This window comes from Vulpes lagopus, chromosome 13, assembly GCF_018345385.1.
Source record: "Vulpes lagopus strain Blue_001 chromosome 13, ASM1834538v1, whole genome shotgun sequence".
NCBI lineage: Eukaryota > Metazoa > Chordata > Mammalia > Carnivora > Canidae > Vulpes > Vulpes lagopus.
The window spans coordinates 18,354,712-18,376,375 of record NC_054836.1 but is presented as its reverse complement, the minus strand read 5'-3'; the positions used below and the strand labels follow the sequence as shown (position 1 = coordinate 18,376,375).

The window sequence follows — 21,664 nt, the reverse complement described above, 5'->3', positions numbered from 1 at the left end:
AGAGCCCACTCTAGCAACCTGCTTTTAACTTAACTATCTCTTTAAAGACCCTTCTCCGAATACAGTCTTGTTCTGTTAGGACTTCAACGTATAAATTTTGGAGGAACACAATTCATCCCATAACACGCATTTAGATCACATTGAGATTTTAATGTTCTCCCCTGTATTTATTTTTTTCTGTAAGTGTTCTTTCACTGCAATTTCATAACTTTTATGACTTAAAATTCTGTCTGATGAACAGTTTCTAAGCAATGGTTCAATTTTTTAATAATTTTCTGTGATGTTAACTTTTTGATATTTCACATCCTTCCAAATCCAAATAAACCACTCTTAAGCAAAACTGAAACTCTCTACATTTCTACTTCCTCCTTCTGCTTCTTCACTGTAGATTTTACACACCCTCAGAGGAGTCTGAGTCTCAGGAGACTAGAGAACTCCACAACTTATTGCTTAGTTTTTCAAAAGGACCTTACAATCTTTTGTCTCCTGGCCATTAGGAAAGGATTGAGAAAACGATGGTTAAAATCAACTGCTTCAAGTTCCTGATATAAAAAGAAGGAAGTTTTCCAAAAAACCCTGGTAAGTTATTACATCATTAAACTTTTATATTTTCTGCCTGTGGGATAGCTATTTCTAAACTCTAGCTGTACTTTTATATAAATACATGTGTTCATATATAAATGATTGTAAATTTGTTGAAAGTAATTAGAAATATCAATGGATTAAATACATATTGACATATTTAACTGAGGCTAACTTTGTAAATGCTCTTCTAAAAAGAAATGTACCAAAAAAATAAATAAAAAGAAAAAGAAATGTACCATTAAATGTACCATTAAATGAGTGGTGAGAAGTTTTCTGGTCATATTAAGGCAGTGGGAAAGGCAACAGAGAAACAATGCAAAGTTCGGGAATGTAAACATTAAAGATTGTAAAGGAAGTTGTGGTCATGAGCAATAATGTAAAATTCTGTCTTTTTTAACTTAAGATGTCATTAGAAGTTTTACCTTTAATCAAAGATAACACTCTTCATCCAAAGTGTTATTTTTCTTTGTAAGAATTCTCTTCACATTCTTTTTTTTAGAGCAATCTGGTTAAAAACTGAAATAGAAACTTAACTTCAGGAAATGAAACTTAACTTGCTCGTATGTGGTTTCATTTTGTCAGAACTGCAGGCGGGGTATGTGTAGCCCTCCCAGACTAGCATCAGTGTTCTACAGTATCTCTCCTCCCAAGTCCTGCAGAACAGAACTCCTCAGGGCATAGGCATCTGCGGTGCTCTGAGAACCCTGTGAGACGAGGGTGGGTGGGCACCAGAGCTTGACCCTAAAGGCTCTGATGATTTGGTCTTCTTGTTCAATACCTAAAGAGAGAAAACTGGAGTAGTTGCTGGAGAATGGCATCCTATAGCTCCTTTACCAGTAATTAGCATTATTACTGATAAGATTTGTGTTCATAATTGTTTCAAAACAAGAAGATGAGAGCCCCTAGGAAGCCAAGAATTATGTCAAGTCAGTCTCAAAATTTGTCCACACCAGTCATTTTGATCTTTACTTAGCTCCAACAACATATATATGCAGATGCTCTTATAACTGATAGAGTATAAACTATTTTAAAAGTATTATTGTGGGGATCCCTGGGTGGCTCAGTGGTTTAGTGCCTGCCTTTGGCCCAGGGTGTGACCCTGGAGTCCCAGGATCAAGTCCCATGTCGTGTTCCCTGCATGGAGCCTGCTTCTCCCTCTGCCGGTGTCTCTGCCTCTCTCTCTTTCTGTCTCTCTGTGTCTATGATGAATAAATAAGTAAAATCTTTTTAAAAATGTATTATTGAATATGATAGGTTCAAATCATCATATGTTTACAATTGCTTTCATGAGAGAAGAAGGGGGTTGAGAAACCTGTGACATTATAATAAGTTCAAGAATATTATTAAAGAGTTTAATATATCATTTTAAGACAATGTATTGCTGATTTTTCCATTACACCAAAGAAGACTCCATATTTGGGGAATAAATGTCTGTAGACCTTATCTGAGAAGAGGGCTTCTGTCTCCCTGGTATCTATTGTCAGAATCTGAACAAAAAGAAGAGAGAGGAAGCGGTCATCTACTAGGTGGCACAAAATTCCCCCTCACAGTGAGTCACTGGGTGTGTATAGACCTAAAAGCTGTAAGAAAAAGGGACATACTGCAGAAGGAAATTCCTGATGTGCTGCTTCATTTCTAGAATGTTGAGCCTTGAAAAAAGAAAATAAATTTTCAAAAGAATTTTAAAAAGGCTCCTGGCTGGCTCAGTCAGAAAAGCATTTGACTCTTGATCTTGGGGTCATGAGTTGGAGCCCCATGTTGGGTATAGAGCTTACTAAAAAAATTTTTTTAATTGTGGAATATTAGGCCTTATTGGAATTGTGATACTCACCGTCTAAAACAAAAGAGAAAATCTGGAGTCTGTCTTCTCAGTATTTAGGATATCCAGAGAGTGGGGTAGATAATTCAATTACTAAAAGAGGACTCTGGCTAAGAGAAGGTATTGCAGCAGATCTGAAGACCATGTCTGTGGAAGAGGGTAAGACCCTCCTCAGGAGATCAGCTCTCCAGAGCACAGGTAGCAAATGAGAGCAGCAGAGGTATGGAGGAGCCCCAACATGAAGGACCCAGAAGAGATGCCTTAGGCCAGTATGAGAAATTACCTTATTTGGGGAGCTGTAAGTGACATAGCAGAAATGATACAGGATGTTATGAAACTGAGTTACCTAGAAGGACTGGGAGCAGAAAACATACTTATTAAGTTTTCTTTCCTTTGACAAATTTCCTTTCCCTTCTTTGTGACCAGATGATTGGAGCTAGAGTTAGTTCTGCCCTAATGAGCGACACAGTAAACATATTTTTAGATTTCTGTCTGGGATTCAAGCCAAGAGGAATAATTGCCCTAGTGAAATGAGCAAAGGCCTTTGGTCCTTTGACTCACAAGACATTGCTAACTCAAGAGCTTTCAAAAATTCATTATTTTAACCTACCATGAGACAATGTTATTCATTCAACAAATTTTTGTTAAGAAGCTTACTCTGTGCTAGGCACTATAAAATAGTGAACAAAATGTACAAAATCTTTGTCTTCATAAAATAGAATAATGGGTGGAGACAGAAAAATAAACAAGATAAATGAGTATGAGTATATGGGAGTATACAGTTTATTTTATTGTGATAAATTCTAAATATATATATATATATATATATATATATATATATATATATATGGAAAAAGATAGAAAGAAACCAGGAGAGGGATCAGAAATACTGGAGATGGAATGAAGTTTTCTGCAGCCTGGACAAGCATGCCTCAATGAGAAGACAGGAGATGATAGGCCTGAGAGAAGGGAGGGAGGGAGCTCTGCAGGTACCTAGGGATCTCCCTGGGAGACCAACTGAGCACAAGGCCAGAAGTAGAAGCAGGTTCTGCCTGCAAGAAACAACAAGGGGGCTAGACCAGATTTAGAAAGGGAAATGAAAATAAGATGTCATATCTGAGGGGTAGCAGAGTGTCAGGTCATGTGAGGCCTTATAGTTTATAATAAGGAACTGGGCTTTCACTCTGAGTCAAATGGAAAATGGAAAGCCACTGGAGGGATTGAACAGAATACTGGCGTGTTATTTACATTTGCACAGGGTGAGTCTTGCTGCTATTTTGAAGAAGTCCCCAGCAGGATCAATAATAGCAAGAAGGAAATAAGTATCATCCAGAAGAGAGGTGGGGGCTTGCACAGGTTAATAGTGGTGGAGGTAGTAGTCGGTGATCAGATATGGGATGTGGTTTGAAGAGACCACCTACAGGATTTGCTTCACATCAAATGTGGAATGTGGGAGGAGATAAAATGCCTGCAACATATTTTTGGATGTTTATCTAATTTATAAAAGTATTTAAATACAGGAAGAGACACCATCTCTGTGGAGGATGTTCTTTTCATTACTCTTTCAAATCTTCTATATGTTTGAAATTTTTCACAGTAGAAACTTGGATATGTTGGCAATTCGAACTCCAATAAAAAAAAAATACAAAAAAAAACAAACAAATAGAAACTTGCAAGGGGATCTGTCTCATGAACACTTTCTAAGCAGCAGTCCAATCAACTGAATTTTAATTTTCTCTGATTATCATTTTTTTTGATGTAACAGATTCTCAACAAAAGGCAAAACTGGAAAAGGAACAGATCTGTTCTGCCTATACCTCTACTTCCTCATACATAGGTGATTTCCTGGACATGACTTGCAAATTTTTTTTTTTAGATTTTTTAAATGTATTTATTCATGAAAGCCAGAGTGGGGGGGGGGAGAGAGAGAGAGAGAGAGAGAGAGAGAGGCAGAGACACAGGCAGAAGGAGAAGCAGGCTTCATGCAGGGAGCCTGATGTGGGACTCGATCCCGGGTCTCCAGGATCAGGCCCCTGGGCTGAAGGCAGGCGCTAAACCGCTGAGCCACCAGGGCTGCCTGACTTGCAAATTTTTAAGAAAAGGCAACTAATCTAACAGATTGAGACCAAAGAACCTCATAAAGATTTATTTCAAGTTGTTGATATAAAAAGGAAGTTTTCAAAAAAAAAAAAAAAGGAAGTTTTCAGAAAAGTCCTGGTAAGTTTCTAATCATTAAAGATATCTGCTTCATCAACTTTCTTTAAAAACTAATTCTAAAAACTAAAGCAGAGCTTTGAAAGTGAATATATTTTCAAGTGTACATGAGCTATTTTCTAATGAATCAATTCTAAAAGAAAGGAGAAATTTTGCTGTTTTCACATATGTATATCACTAGATGTAATTTTCACTGACTGCAAAATTCTTTAAAAATAAATTTTCCAGTAGCGCATGGGTGGCTCAGTCAGTTGGGCATCTGACTCTTGATTTCAGCTCAGGTTGTGATCTGGGGGTTGGGGTCATCATGCGGAGTCAAGCTCTGAGTTCAGCAGGGAGTCTGTTTCTCTCCCCTCTCTGTCCCTCTGCCTCCCCCCCTCTCTAAAATGAATAAATAAATCTTTAAAAGAAAAAAAAGACACCTTCTAGCGAGTATGGTGCAGAGTGTTTCTAGAGGTAGAAGACTCTGGAGATGAGGCTAAAAAGACCTAAATAGAATGTAGATCAGAGATCAGGACTTGAAACATACGAACCTGTTTAGAAAATTGCAACCATGTGCAGCTATGCCAAACTCTGTCCTATTGAACTCAAGATGATATCAAAAGTTAAAGATCAATCATTTTCTTTAAGGCTTTCCTTCACAACTAGTTTGTACAAAGTCTATGGGAAGAAATATATCATTGTAACATGCATTTTCAGAAAATGTAACTACCTTGCTTGGCAGTTTCAGTTCTGAAGAACATTACAACAAGGCATAGGCTGGCTGGTCTCTGATTGTGAGCATTCTTTCCAAGAGGTAAAGATATCTGTGGAGCGTGGAGGTCCAGCTTCCTGGAGATGGGAGTGAGCACCAATGCTTGCCCTAAAAGCAGGTAGTTTGATCCTTCTTGATCAGCCCCAAAGAGAGGAGATAAAAGTCCTTAAGGAATGGGTCCTGAAATCAAGTACTCATAAGGAGAATTCCAGGTTTCAAAAATTTTCCACAACAGAATAAAGGAGTTAAGGTAGAAGTCTTCTCCCCAGCTCCAAATAGAGCAACACCCTTATCCATTTTAGACATAGAGGTTTCATGTGCTTTACTTTTGAAAAATCAAAACAAAAGCAAACACCAACCAAGACAACACTGGTTCTAATGTCATGCTCCTATACAATAAAAACAGGTTGGCTAAAAGGAGACACATTTCATCAAGAAATTGTTTCCCTGGTCATGGCCCCTTCCCCCTTTATTTACACTATGCAGCTTCTTGCCAAACTTAAATGTCCCTCATGTTTAAAAAATATGCCAACACTCCAGATGTAAATCTAATCAAACGTTCATAAAAGGACTTTGTAAGCCTCAGAACAGTGAAATACATTAAAGTTCTATATAAAAATTAACAAATCATCACCCAAAACAAGGTTGAAAACACTGGGCCACAGAGATATACCAAAGCATTAGAAAAATGTTTTTGCACATGTCATGGTCACCTTGAATTAAATACATGGCTCCAACCAAATATGTTTCATAGACTATATAAGATGCTGGTATTATTGACAGAATGCAAAATTCATGTGAAAGTGTTGCCAAATATATAGTAAATTCAGATCATTATGTATCTTCTCAGCTCCCACCACAGCAGTGAGCAGTGAGAAATTTTTTGATGTTATAGAAAGTCTTCATCTTTGAGCAATGGGGGAGCCTGTGAGATAAAGTAGAGATAAAAAATACAGATTTAATGCTATTCCAAATTCAGAAGAATGCTCCCATCTTCCTGTGGTTCCTGACACAATTCAAACAATAAAGAAGAAAATGAGGGGGATGCAGTGTCTCTGGGAGATATAACAAGGATGAGTCCTTCCACCTTCCCCACATTAGACATACATATACACACATGTGTCTTTGGGCATGTAGTAGCTGATAAGCAGGAAATCCTTCATATGCTGCTTCTTGGAGAGTGCTGGAGTCTAATGGAACTGCCATTATCACTGGCTAAATCAGGAAAGAAAATCTACAGCTTTTCCTTTGGGGTGACCAGAGGAAAAGGTGAGAAAGGACTCTAAGAGAAGATAGTGTCACAGACCTGGACAAAGCAAGTCTGATGAGAGCATCTCCGGAGGAGATGTCCAGAGATGTGCAGATCTCCTCTCCAGAGCAAGAGGTTTGGAAAGTCCATTCAGAGAACAGAGACTAAAATAGAATGTATGGACCTAGTAACAGAAGAAAAGTCCAGAACCAGGAAGGTGGTAAATATGGTTTTAAGAACTCAGGGAAGCTTTCTTCTGATTGCTTCAGTTTCCCAGTTGCAATAAGAAGCAGGGTTACAGTGGACAGAGACAATGGTGAGGAGATGTTGGAGATTTGATGAGAGAGGAGAATGTGTGCAAGAGCCATTTAGGACAGTGAGAGAGTAAATACATCAGGGAAACAACATGGTAACTCAGAGCATTAACAGCCCACTGGAGGACAGTGGTCATGACTTTAAAGTGAGACCAGTCAAGTTCTGGAGGGTCATTGTCCAGCCATGTCCCACTGAGCTGACATAGGCAGAGTACAAGAGGAAGGAGGAGAAAACATATTATTATATTGAATGAACAAAAAAAAATCAAGCTAGTTACGAGGGAGAGATAGTGAGGAGATGTGAGGGTATGGGGCCAGGAGTGAGGAAGTAATAGAATCTCTCAAACCGGTGAGTTGTAGGTCTTGGTATTAAAGAAATACTAGAGTTTGAGCACTAAAGGTAATGAGTCTAGAGGTTCCTGGATGGCTCAGTGGTTAAGCGTCCAACTCTTGTTTTTTGGCAGGGACTCTGCTTGAGATTCTCTCCCTCTCCCACTGCCCCTCCTTTCTGTTTCTCTCTCTCTCTGTCTCTGTCTCTCTGTCTTTCTCTCTGTCTCTCTCTCTCCTTCTCAAATAAATAAATAAATAAAATCTTTTTTTAAAAAATAAATAAGGGTAGCGAGTCTAAAGGGCAGGAGATCTTGGGGAGAGGGAGATATTTGAACCTGAGATGTTGAAAGGCCTGTAGCCATTGGTGATTCTGTTAGTTTACTGGGGCTGCTATAACAAAGTATCACAAACTGCCTGCCTCAAACCACAGAAATCTGCTGTCTCACAGTTCTGGAGGCTGGGAGTCTTCAAGATCAAGATGTTGGTGGGGTCGGATCCTTCTGTGGGCTGTGAAAGAGAATGAATTCCCTGACTCTCCCTTAGCTTCTGGTGATTTTCTGGGAATCTCTGGCATTCCTTGGTTTATAGATCACCCCAATTTCTGCCTTCTGCATGTAGCATTCTCACTGTGTGTGCCTCAGTGTCTAAATTTCCCCTTCCTATAAAGATATTGAATTAGGGCCCACTTTAACGGCTTTTTCATGTTAACATTTGCAATGACTCTATGTCCAAAAAGGTCACACTCCAAGGTACTGGGGCTAGGACTTTGTCACATCAACCTAAACTTGTCAGGAGGCAATAATTAAGCAAGAGTGTTTATTTGGAATCAAAGAATTGCAATTTTCAGTACACAGATTTGTGTAGCAACCCAAATAGTGTCCCACTAAGCAAAAGTCAGGGGTTTTTCAGGCAAAAGAAAATGCCTATGTATATTGCTTACAAAGAATTTTTTTATTGGTATTGGTGGTAGAAAGCTAATCTTGATTGAATAGACTTGATTGCTAAGGATATCACTAAGTAAAACCTCTTCCTAGCAAGCAGCAAATTTAAATGTTAGGACTGAGTCCTTAAAATATTTTCTATTGACCCAATTTAAAAGCTCATGATTCCACAGTGAGGACATGCAAAAGGCCCATCTACCTTAATGGGCTCTTGGCTCTATTTTAAAACCCCTTGACATAAATGACCCCATTTTACCTATCACAAACACATGAATTTGGGGTGTTGGTCACAGTTCAATCCATGACAGTTGTGCAAAGGTAAATGGTGTGACCATAAGAATGGAATTGGGGGGAGGTCAAGATCATTGGATGAGAGGCAGTCAAGAGGGAGAAAGGCCAATATAGTGAAGGATCATCTAGGTATCTATGGAGCCACCAAAAATTGTGATGAGAATAGTGTCTGAGGGCATGAGTGCCTCTTCCCTTCGGCAGCCAATAAAAAAGGGGTCAAAATACATTAAAATATATAAAAAGCAAGTATTCAGCAAATTCTTAAAGTATGAGACATTTTAAGACTAAATTTAAAAATAATATACTAGTCACTTTTTATTCAGCCTTTTCTCCAAAGTGACTTCAAAAAACCTTTCATTAGGGGAACCCACGTGGTTCAGTGAGTTAAGTGTCTGTCTTTGGCTCAGGTCATAATCCCGAGGTCCTGGAATTGAGCCCTGCATTGGGGTCCCGGTTCAACAGGAAAGATTTAAAGATTTTATTTTATTCATGAGAGATACACAGAGAGAGGCAGAGACGCAGGCAAAGGGAGAAGCAGGCTCCTTGAGGGGAGCCCGATGTGGGACTCCATCTGGTGTCCCCAGGACCACGCCCCGAGCAGAAGGCAGACGCCCAACCACTGAGCCACCCAGGCGTCCCAGGAATATACTTATTAATAACTGCTTATACTATCAGCTCCATATAGTGCTTATAAACAGGTAAGGTAGAAACGCTCCCTTAGTTCTTATCTGTGATGACACTTAAGGATTCTGCAGAGAAGACGGGAGGATCAGGGATGAGCCTGCAGGTTCCCGGGTTCAAAATCCAGGATTTTCTAGTCAGTCATTCCCTGGTCAGTAACTCCCTCTGCCCAGGAATTCTCTTTGGCAGGCCCAGCATCTGGCTGTGGGTACAGAAGCTCAGACAGCCCACTGCAGAGCATCACCATACCCACCTTCTTGGACCCACTAGATAGGCCTTCGGAAATCCCACAAGGCAGACTATTCCTTACTCCCTTCACTCTGTTCCCCTGACTTGCTCCTACCCTACTCCAGAGCTCTGCTTTCACTTCACCTGCCCAGTGTCCCCCTTTCCTCCTAGTGATACTCCTCTCCTCACAGATCCCAGTCCTTTGCCCCTTATTGTGTCTTACACAAAGCACTATCACAATTTATCATGATAAACTGTTTCGTATGTTTCAGTGTATGGTTCTTTCTTTTTAAAAATTTCTCTATTGAACTCTAAATACTATGAAAGAACTTCACATACCTTTTGGTCACCACTAGTTTTCTTGAGCCTGATGCCTTATAGGTGCTCAATAAATATTTGTCGAGTGAATAAACAAATGATATTAATCTCTGGTTGTGATATGTATGCTAATTCTAAGATCTCTTCCGTCTACACTATAAGTGAATGGAATTGATTATCTGAAATACGTTTATGATGTTCATTGTGCCAGTTGCTCATAGTTCGCTAATTGGCTCAGGACTAAGTGTGTCTTTAGAATGAAGCCAGAGTGACTAAGAGGATTCAGGACTCTAAGGCACCAGGAGGAGTTTTATGCAAGCAAGCAGAAGCTGCTATGCCCAGCGGTTGCCTATAGACAGGGTAAATTATTCTAGTGTGCTTATGATCTTCACACCATGAATGACTAGTATGCATTTTTACTCTAGCTGGTCATAAGGTTATCGGCTAAGGCCTCAGTTTAGCTCATTCTTCACATATAACCTCAAGAAGATCTTCTGGAAAAGTTTTTACAAGAAACCCCCAAAACAGATGGGTCAAATTCACAATGTGGCTAGACTTTGTGACTTGGTAAATAAAAACCTAGGATCTTTAAATCTTTCATTCAAAAAATTACAAATCTTTTTAAATGTTTGTATTTTCTCTTTATAGTTTAATATTTTTGTTTTGTTTGATAATGCTTTTAATCCACTTACCCGTATAATATTCTCACTTTCTTGTTTTCCCTTTTTTTTATAATAAATTTATTTCTTATTGGTGTTCAATTTGCCAACATACAGAATAACACCCAGTGCTCATCCCGTCAAGTGCCCCCCTCAGTGCCCGTCACCCATTCACCCCCACCCCCTGCCCTCCTCCCCTTCCACCACCCCTAGTTCATTTCCCAGAGTTAGGAGTCTTTATGTTCTGTCTCCCTTTCTGATACTTCCCACACATTTCTTCTCCCTTCCCTTATATTCCCTTTCACTATTATTTATATTCCCCAAATGAATGAGACCATATAATGTTTGTCCTTCTCTGATTGACTTATTTCACTCAGCATAATACCCTCCAGTTCCATCCACGTTGAAGCAAATGGTGGGTATTTGTCGTTTCTAATGGCTGAGTAATATTCCATTGTATACATAGACCACATCTTCTTTATCCATTCATCTTTCGATGGACACCGAGGCTCCTTCCACAGTTTGGCTATTGTGGACACTGCTGCTAGAAACATCGGGGTGCAGGTGTCCCGGCGTTTCACTGCATCTGTATCTTTGGGGTAAATCCCCAACAGTGCAATTGCTGGGTCATAGTTCTACTTTTAACTCTTTGAGGAACCTCCACACAGTTTTCCAGAGTGGCTGCACCATTTCACATTGCCAGCAAGAAGTCACTTTATTTTCCCTTTTAAATTCTGATTCACTACGTCTAGGCTGGGACCTGACATTTCTACCAAGCTCCCAAGAGCTGCTGATCTAGAGATTACATTTTGAGAACTGCTCTCAAACTCATCTGCACAACAGAATGACACTGACAAATTTTTTAAAAACACTAATGCTTGAACTCCACTCCCATTCCCTCAACCAATTAGAATCTCAGAATGTGAAGCCCCAGGTGATTCTAATGCTCAGCCAAAGTTGAGAATCCCTGCTCTAGGGTGTTCCGGGATATTGAGTTCTTGCAATTCAGCAAAATATGTAACTTCATTAGTCTCACATAAATAATTTAGGGTGAAATTGTTTGTCTTTAAATTTTAATTTAAGGGATCCCTGGGTGGCGCAGCGGTTTGGCGCCTGCCTTTGGCCCAGGGCGCGATCCTGGAGACCCGGGATCGAATCCCACGTCGGGCTCCCGGTGCATGGAGCCTGCTTCTCTCTCTGTCTCTCTCTCTCTCTCTGTGACTATCATAAATAAATAAATAAATAATTTTTTAAAAATAAATTTTAATTTAATTACAGTATAATTTTAATTCCAGCATACTTAACAGAGTATTATATTAGTTTCAGGTGTACAATATAGTGATTCAACAATTTTGTACATCACTCAGTGCTCATAATGATAATTGTACTCTTAATCCTCACCACCTATTTCACCCATCCCCACCCACCTCCCCTCTAGTAACCATGAATTTTCTATAGTTAAGAGTCTGTTATTTGGTTTGTCTCTTTTTCCCTTTGTTCTTTTGTTTTTTTTTCTTTAATTCCACATGAGTGAAATCATATGGTATTTGTTTTTCTTTGATTTATATCACTTAGCATTATACCTTCTAGATTTATCCATCTTGTTGCAAATGGCAAGATCTCATTATTTTTTGTGACTGAATAATATTCCATTTTATATATATCACATCTTTATCCATTCATCTATCAATGGACACTTGGGTTGCTTCCGTAATTTGTTATTAATAATACTGCAATAAACATTGGGGTGCATATATCTTTTCAAATTAGTATTTTCATATTCTTTGGATAAATACCCAGTAGTGGGATTACTAGATCATATAGTAATTCTATTTTTAATTTTTTGAGGAAACTCCTTACTGTTTTCTACAGTGGCTGCAGCAGTTTGCATTCCCACTAACATTATTAGAGGGTTCCCCTTTCTCCATATCCTCACCAACACCTGTTGTTTCCTGTATTGCTGAGTTTAGCCATTCTGAGAGGTGTGACATGATATCTCATTGGTTTTTTAAAGTTTTTATTTTAATTCCAGTTACTGTACACTGTTATCTTAGTTTCAGGTATACAATATAGTAATTTAACACTTCCATACATCACCTGGTTCTCATCACAACAAGTGCACTCCTTAATCCCCATCACCTATTTCACCCATCCCCTCACTCACCTCCTCTCTGGTAACCATCAATTTTTTTCTCTAAAATTAAGAATCTGTTTCTTGATTTGCCTTTCTCTCTCTTTTTCCTCCCTCTTTGCTCATTTGTTTTCTTTCTCAAATTCCATATATGAATGAAATCATATGGTACTTGTCTTTCTCTGACTAACTTGTTTCACTTAACATAATACTCTCTAGCTCTATCCATGTTGTTGCATATGGCAAGATTTCAATCTCTTTGATGACAGCTATATTTCATTTTATATATATGAATATATATATTATATATATAAGAACATTACCAAATTGAGAATAACATTCCTATAGGGTAGGGGAAAGAGATTGGGATCACAGATATGATAAAAAGAGATTTTAGTCTTATCTGAAATGTTCTTTTTTAACATGGAGAACATATTAAGTCAAAATTAATTTTCAGAAATGTTAAGAGAACACCATATATATATATGTGTGTGTGTGTGTGTATGTATATATACATATGTATGTATACACCACTTATTTTATCCATTCATCAGTCAATGTATACTTGGGCTGCTTCAATAGCTTGGCTATTATAGATAATGTTGTTATAAATATTAGGATGCATATATCCCTTTGAATTAGTATTTTTGTATTCTTTTGGTAAATACCTAGTAATGCAATCTCTGGATTGCAATCTACTGGATCTCAGTAGGTTGTCTTTTAGTTTTGTTGATTGTTTCCTTCACTGTGTGAAAGCTTTGTATTTTGATAAAGTCCCAATAGTTTATTTTTACTTTTGTTTCCTTTGCCTGAGGAGACATATCTAGAAAGAAGTTGCCACAGCTGATGTCAAGGAGGTTACAGCCTGTGTTCTCCTGAAGGATTTTTGTGGTTTCAGGTCTCATATTTAGGTCTTTAATCCATTTTGAATTTATTTTTGTTTGGTAAGAATGTGACCCAATTTCATTCTTTTACATGTGGCTATCCAATTCTCCCAGCACCATTTGTTTAAGAGACTTTTCCCACTGGATATTCTTTCCTGCTTTTTTGGAGATTAACTGACTCTATAGTTGTGGGTTCATTTCTGGGTTTTCTATTCTGTTCCATTGATCTGTGTGTCTATTTTTGTGACAGTACCATACTATACTGATCACTACAGTTTTGTAATATAACTTGAAGTCCAGAATTGTGATGCCTCCAACTTTGTTTTTCTTTTGCAAGGTTTCTTTGACTATTGGGGGTCTTTTGTGGTTCCATACAAATTTTAGGATCATTTATTCCAGTTCTGTGAAAAATGCTGTTGTTATTTTGATAGGGATTGCATTAAATGTGTAGATTGCTTTGGGTAGTGTCAACATTTTAACAATCTTTGTTTTTCCAATCCATGAGCATGGAATGTCTTTCCATTTCTTTGTATCACCTTTGGTTTCTTTCATTAGCATTTTATTCTTTTCAGAGTAACAGATTTTTCACCTCTTTGGTTAGGTTTATTCCTATGTATCTTATTGTTTTAGTTGTAAATGGGATTAGTTCCTTACTTTCTCTTTCTGCTGTTTCATTATGCTGTATAGAAATGCAACAAATTTCTGTATGTTGATTTTGTATCCTGCAACTCTACTGAATTCATTTATTCTAGCAGGGGTTTTTTGGTGAAATTTTTCAAGTTTTCTATAGAGAATATCATGTCATCTGCAGATAGTGAAAGTCTTACTGCTTTCTTACAGATTTGAATCCCTTTTATTTCTTTGTGTTGTCTGATTGCTGGGGTTAGGACTTTCAGTATATGTTAAATAATAGTGGTGAGAGTGGATATCCCCCCATTGTTCTTGACCATGTTATAAAAGCTCTCAGTTTTTCTGCATTGAAGATGATGTTAGTTGTGGGTTTTTCATATATGGCCTTTATTATATTGAGAGGTAGCTTCCCTCTAAACTTACTTTGTTGAGAGTTTCTATCATGAATGAATGTTGTACCTTGTCAAATGCTTTTATTTATTTATTTTTTTGCATCTATTGAAATGATCATATGGTACGTAGACATTCTTTGCTTTTTGGGGGAGGAGAGGGACAGAGGGAGAGAGTCTTAAGCCAGGCTCCATACCCAACTCAGAGCCCTATGTGGGGCTGGATCTCACAACCCTGAGATCATGACCTAAGCCAAGATTAAAAGTCAGACACTTAACCAACTGAGTGACACAGGTACCCCAGTTATTTATTCTTTTGTTAATGTGACGTATCATGCTGATTGATTTGCAAATATTGAACCCAGGTCAATAAATCTCATTTGATCATGGTAAATGATTTGGGTCCTTTCTGTTTTCTTTTTGATAAGTCTGGCTAAATGTTTATTTTATTCATTAATTTTATTAGTTTTTTTTTTTTCAAAGAACCAGCTCCTGGTTTCATTGATCTATTCTACTGTGTTTTTAGTTTCTGTATCGTTTATTGCAGCTCTAATCTTTATTATGTCCTTCCTTCTGTTGGCTTTTAGGCTTTGTTTGTTGTTCTCTTTCTAGCTCTTTTAGGTGTAAAGTTAGATTGTTTATTTGAGATTATTCTTGCTTTTTAAGGTAAGCCTGTATTGCTGTATACTTCCCTCCTAGGACTACTTTTGCTGCATCTAGAAGGTTTTGGAGGGTTGTGTTTTTATTTTCATTTTTTGCTATGTACTTTTTAATTTCTTCTTTGATTTCTTGGTTAACACATTCATTGTTTAGTAGCATGTTGTTTAACCTCCATGTTTTTGTGATCTTTCCAATTTTTTTTGGCTTCTAGCTTCATAGTGTTATGGTCAGAAAAGGAATATGGTATGATTCCAATCTTTTTGTATTTGTTGAGGCCTGTTTTATGACCTAGTAGGAGATTTATCCTGGAGAATGTTGTGTGCATTTGAAAAAAAAATGTGTATTCTGGTGTTTTAGGTTGATTTCTGGAGTATTTAGGATAATTTGATATTATCCAATTGTGTTTGTGGGATGTGACAAACCTAGGGTCCTCCTACTCTGCTGCTATCTTCATTTTATTTCTCATTGTAGTTTTGATTTACATTTCCTGATAATGAGTGATGACAAGCATATTTTCATGTGTCTGTTGGCCATCTGTATGTCTTCTTTGGAAAAATGTCTAGTCATGTCTTCTGCCCATTTTTAATTAGATTATTTGTTTTTTTGTAATGTATAAGTTCTATAAAAAATTTTTAAAATATCAAGTAATTTTAAGAGTCAGCCTTGAACAGTATTTTATATATGTTGTTTATATCAAACTACATAAGTGGCTACGTGATTTCAATGATAAAGTATAATACTAAAACACTTATTGTATTACTTTTTCCAAGGAAGAAAACTGCAAGCTGAAATGAATGAGGAAGTAAATCTACCTGAAGTGGTCGATGACTGGACCAAAGAGCATGTGAAACAATGGGTGACCAAAGACCTTAAGATTGATGAAAAATATGGGCAGATTCTGCTCAGTGAAGAGGTAACTGGATTAGTCCTGCAGGAATTAACTGAGAAGGACCTTAGAGAAATGGGGCTACCACGGGGTTCAGCACTTTTGATAAAACGTAAATATAACAAATTGAATAACAGTTCCTCTGAAAGTAACAATCAGGATTCTGGACAATTAGATCATACAAAACCCTCCAAAAAAGAACACCCAAAAAAGCCACAACAGATGAAAAAGGAAGAGGAAAAATCAGTGTTATCCAATATTGATCATGATCTCAGAGAGGCCAGAGATACAAAAGAGCAAGAATCAATTCTTATGAAAGAAGATCCATTAAATGAGGGAGCGACCGCTGAAGACCAAAATGAGGATAAGCTAGAAACTAAACAGTTGACTTGTATGCCATATCCTTTTGATCAGTTCTGTAACAGCCATTGTTACATAGAAAATAGTGTTCTACAACCTGAAACTGGCCCACTCAATCTCATAGACCCAATACATGAGTTCAAAGCCCTCACAAATACAGAAGCAGCCACAGAAAAGGACATTAAAATGAAATTTAGCAATGAAGTCTTCCGATTTGCATCAGCTTGTATGAATTCTCGCACCAATGGCACTATCCATTTTGGAGTCAAGAACAGACCTCACGGACAAATTGTTGGTGTGAAAGTCGCCCATAAGGATGCCTTCATTGACCACTTCAATATAATGATCAGACAATATTTTGAAGAAAGAGAGATCAATGAAGTCAAGAAGTGCATTCGGGAGCCAAGGTTTGTGGAAGTCCTACTGCAGAACAATACACTGTCTGACAGATTTGTCATTGAAGTAGATGTTATTCCAAAACATTCTGTGTGTGAAAAAAAGTATTTCTTAATTAGAATGCAAAATTGTAAAAGTGAAACATGGAAACCAAACCAAGATCTTTCACTGTTTGTGAGAGATGGGCCCAGCACTAAGGATATCCTGGCCAATGTCAAGCAACGAGAATTAACTTTTAAAGCATTTTTACAAAATCTAAAGTCAGTAGTAGCATCTAGAAAAGAGGCTGAAGAAGAATATGAGATGAAGGCAGATAGGAAGGAGAGTGAAGGACAAAAGTTGGTTAAACTCCTCATAGGCAACCGAGACTCACTGGATAATTCCTACTACAAATGGTACATTCTTGTGACAAATAAATGCCATCCAAATCAAACAAAGAACTTAGATTTTCTAAAGGAAATGGAATTGTTTGCTGTGCTGGAGTTTGATCCTGAATCTGTAAGCAAGGGGGTGGTCAAAGCTTACAAAAAAAGCCGAATAGCAAACCTTCACTTTCCAAATCAGTTTGAAGAAAAGACAAACAACATAAGGGAGAAAATTTCTAGTTTGAATCTTTACCAGCAGACCAGCTGGATCTTCTGCAATGGCAGGTCAGACTTGAAAAATGAGAGCTATAAGCCTCTAGAACCACATTTATGGCACAGAGAAAGAGCTTCTGAAGTCAGGAAGCTGATTTTATTTCTCACAGATGAAAATATAATGACAAGAGGGAAATTTTTGGTTGTGTTTCTATTGCTCTCTCCAGTGGAAAGCCCAGGAGATCCCCTCATAGAAACTTTCTGTGCTTTCTACCAAGCTCTCAAAGGAATGGAAAATATACTGTGTATCTGTGTAAACTCACATATTTATCAACGATGGAAAGATCTGCTACAAACCAGACTGACAATAGCAGATGAATTAACAAACCACAGTATTTCCACTTTAAATTTAGAACTGATAAACAGTACTATCCTTAAACTAAAACCAGTGACTCAGTCTCTAAGAAGATTTTTGCCCTCCCATGGATTTTCTTCGATTATCTTAGAGAAAAAGGAAGAGGATATCTTGACTGCACTGGAAATCCTCTGTGAAAATGAATGTAAAGACACAGACATAGAGAAAGATAAATCTAAATTCCAAGAATTTAAGAAATTAAAAGAGGAACACTTTTATCGAGGTGGCAAAGTATCCTGGTGGAACTTCTATTTTTCTTCTGAAAACTATTCTTCAGCTTTTGTCAAAAGGGATAGTTATGAAAAGCTTAAAGTTCTGATAAAGTGCTGGGCAGAGTCTCCTAAGCCAGAATTTGCAAAAATCATCAATCTTTATCACCATCCAGGCTGTGGAGGTACTACATTGGCCATGAATGTTCTCTGGGACCTAAAGAAAAACTTTAGATGTGCTGTGTTAAAAAACAAAACAACTAATTTCGAAGAAATTGTAGAACAAGTGACCAAATTGATTACCTATAAAGCCACCAGCCATGAAGATTACTTTCCGGTACTTCTCCTTGTGGATGATTTTGAAGACCAGGAAAATGTTTACGTGCTACAGAATGCCATCGATTCCATTTTGGGAGAGAAGGGTTTGAGATATGAAAAAACACTGGTAATTATCTTAAACTGCATGAGATCCCAGAATCCTGATGAAACTGCAAAATTAGCAGACAGTGTTGCACTAACCTACCAACTCTCTTCCAAGGAACAAAGAGCTTTTGAGGCCAAACTGGAAGAAATTGAAAAGCAACACAAGAACTGTGAAAACTTTTATTCCTTCATGATCATGAAAAGCAGTTTTAATAAAATGTATATAGAAAAGGTAGTCAGGAATATCCTAAAAGGACAGAATGTTGACAGCAAGGAAGGACAACTCATTTCTTTCCTGGCTCTACTCAACTCTTATGTCACTGAGTCTACAATTTCAGTATCACAGTGTGAAATATTTTTGGGAATCATATACACCAGTATGCCCTGGGAACCCGAAAGCCTAGAGGACAAGATGGGAGCCTATTCTACACTTCTGATAAACACAGAAGTCACAGAATATGGGAGATACACAGGTGTGCGCATCATTCATCCTTTGATTGCCATTTCCTGTCTGAAAGAACTGGAAGAAAGCTATAACTTGAACAAGTGCCAAATTGCATTGAAGATCTTAAATGAGAATTTATTCTATGTTTCTGGAATAGGAAGAGAAAAATTTCAACATGATGTGCAAACTCTTCTGCTTACGAGACAGCGCAGGGAATATGGAGATGAAACAGACACTTTGTTTGCCCCATTAATTGAAGCTTTACAGAACGAAGACATTGAAAAGGTCTTGATAGCTGGGGCTACTCGATTCCCACAAAATGCATTCATTTGTCAGGCCTTAGCAAGATATTTTTACATTAAAGAGAAGAATTTTGGCACTGCTCTGGAATGGGCAAACCAGGCCAAAAAGAAAGCACCTAAAAATTCCTATATTTCAGATACGCTTGGTCAAGTCTACAAAAGTCAAATCAAATGGTGGTTGGATGAAAATAAAAACTCCACAGATATTACAGTTAATGATCTAATATGCCTCTTGGAAGCTGCTGAAAATGCCTCAAAAGCTTTCAAAAAATCCCAAGAACAAACTGAGCGGAAAGGCTATGAAACCTGGGCAGAGACCTGGGCAAAACAAACGTTGCAAAGAAAATATGACACATACAACACAGCTGGCTTTTTTGGTGAAATAGAAGTTGGTCTCTATACTATTCAGATTCTCCAGCTCACACCCTGTTTCCTCAAACAAAATGAATTATCTAAAAAAGCTATGGTAGAATTTTTATCAGGAAAGGGAATGATTCCCACAAATCCAAAATGTGAATATTATTTGGCTCTTAACAAGTTCACATCCTACTTAGAAAATTTACAATCAGATTTGAAAAGGTGCTTTGACTTTTTTGATGATTACCTTGTTATTTTGAAAATGAAGAACACCCAAAAAGAAACAGGAGAAATCACATTAAGCAAGAAAATTACCCGTTGTTTCAAGAAATATGTGGAACTTTTCTGCCATTTGGATTCGGGTCCACTGCACAGCAAAGAGAGCCAGTTACTCCAAGAGGAGAATTGCAGGAAAGCTCTAGAAGCTTTGAAAGCAGATAGGTTTTCTGGACTCCTGGAATATCTTAACCCAAATCACAGAGAGGCTGCAACCAACATGGAAAATATAGTGACCAAATATAATTTCCTGTTGCAGCAAAACCCAAAAAAGCAAATGACAAAGGAGAAACAGAATTTCATTTTAGCCAATATTATTCTTAATTGTCTAAAACCCCATTCTAAGTTCATTCAACCACTTCCCATACTAAAAAAACAGCTCCGAGAAGTGTTACTATCCATAGGACCAAGTCATCAATATCCAAACCCTTACTTTTTAGCCTGCCTTCTGTTCTGGCCACAAAATCAAGAACTAGATGAAGATTCCAAATTCATGGAAAAGTATGTTTCATCCTTAAACAGAACCTTCAAGAGACAATATAGGAGCATGTGCAGGTCTAAGCAGGCAAGCACACTTTTTTATCTGGGGAAGCAGAAGGGGCTCCATAGTCTTGTTTGCAAGGCTGAGATAGAGCAATACTTCAATAGACCACAAAATACAAGTTCCCTCTCACAGAGTGCAGATGTGTGCAAAAAAAAAGTCAAAGACCTCCTGTGTCGTCTAACTGGTCAGGCTGAAGGCAAGCTGGTCTCTATGGAATACGGAACAGAGAAAAAAGTTAAAATACCAGTGATACCTGTTTATTCGGGTCCCCTCAGGAGTGGTGGCAACATAGAAAGAGTGTCCTTCTACCTAGGATTTTCCATGGAAGGCCCTCAAGCATATGAGATAGAAATAATTTAAGAAGCTATATTAATTCAAATACGTTTATTCATATCTTGCTATGATTTTATTCCCTCTCTGTATTCCCATGGCATTTTGATAACATTACTTGCTTACTTGTAAAACACAGATTTTGCTTCTGTCTCCCTAAATGAATCATAAGGCTTTTTGAGGGCATGAAATGTATCTACACACAGAGTTTGGCACAAAGTAGAGTTGACTGTTTTATGTTTTAAATATGCATTTTCAGGCTAACATGTTCATTTGGTATCCACCGGTCACATCATAACTGGTTATCTAGGTCAATAAAATCTGTTTTCATTCTATTGCTCTTATGAATATTCTGAATTATTTCTTTACCATGAAAGCAGAGATTTAAATAAGATGAATGTGGAGAAAAGCCCCTCCTCAGTTTTTGGAAATCAGACCAAGGGAGCTGCACCAGTGTGCCACTTACTTCAACCTGGTATCAACAAAAATGTATGGAAGGTAAACATTCTGTTCTCATCCTCCATCCACCCCTCCACCTATACATATACACATGCAATTCCTTTTACTCCTTGCCCTTCTCACAACTTGCTCCAGGAGGAGAAGAGAACAGAAAATAAAGTAGTCACAAGCTTGAAATCCCTCTGCCCTCTTCCTCCCATTTACAGATAAATCCATTTCTTTGGCCATTCTTGCTTCCTGTCAACATGGTCTTATCTCCACCTGTTCTTTATAGCCCATCTCCCCATCTTCTGTTTTCCACTGCCATCTTTTCTCTTTTTCAATTCTCAACCTGTGCTACATGCATGCTATTCTGTCAACTATTCCCTTATTTTCATCCAATGCTTTCCATATGGCTTTTCTGTTTTGTTCAACACAACTTAGTTTGAATAGGCTCTACCAGAAAGTATTCCCTGACCCTGATACCCTCTGCCTTATTAGATGACTTCCTCGTAGCAGTATGCGTTCCCAACTTTCCAGTGCCAGGAATGCCATCCCAGAAACTTGGCACTAGACTTGAACTAGCTAGAACAGCCTCAAACAGCACTCCAGTGCTTGGATTTTAAGA

At 37.9% G+C, this 21,664-nt stretch overlaps 1 protein-coding gene across 2 annotated transcripts; it reads left to right on the top strand.

Annotated features, from left to right (window-relative positions):
* Positions 1-306: 306 nt before the first annotated feature.
* Positions 307-20,933, top strand: LOC121474550 (sterile alpha motif domain-containing protein 9-like). Of its 2 annotated transcripts, none has more exons than XM_041727496.1 (2): positions 307-579; positions 15,852-20,933. In XM_041727496.1, exon 2 carries the CDS (start codon positions 15,868-15,870, stop codon positions 20,626-20,628), a length of 4,761 nt encoding a protein of 1,586 aa, XP_041583430.1. In that variant the 5' UTR covers positions 307-579; positions 15,852-15,867; the 3' UTR covers positions 20,629-20,933. The 2 variants fall into 2 exon arrangements, with proteins under 2 accessions (XP_041583430.1, XP_041583429.1); XM_041727495.1 differs by having other exon boundaries at positions 308-579; positions 15,848-20,933.
* The last annotated feature ends 731 nt before the right edge of the window (positions 20,934-21,664 follow it).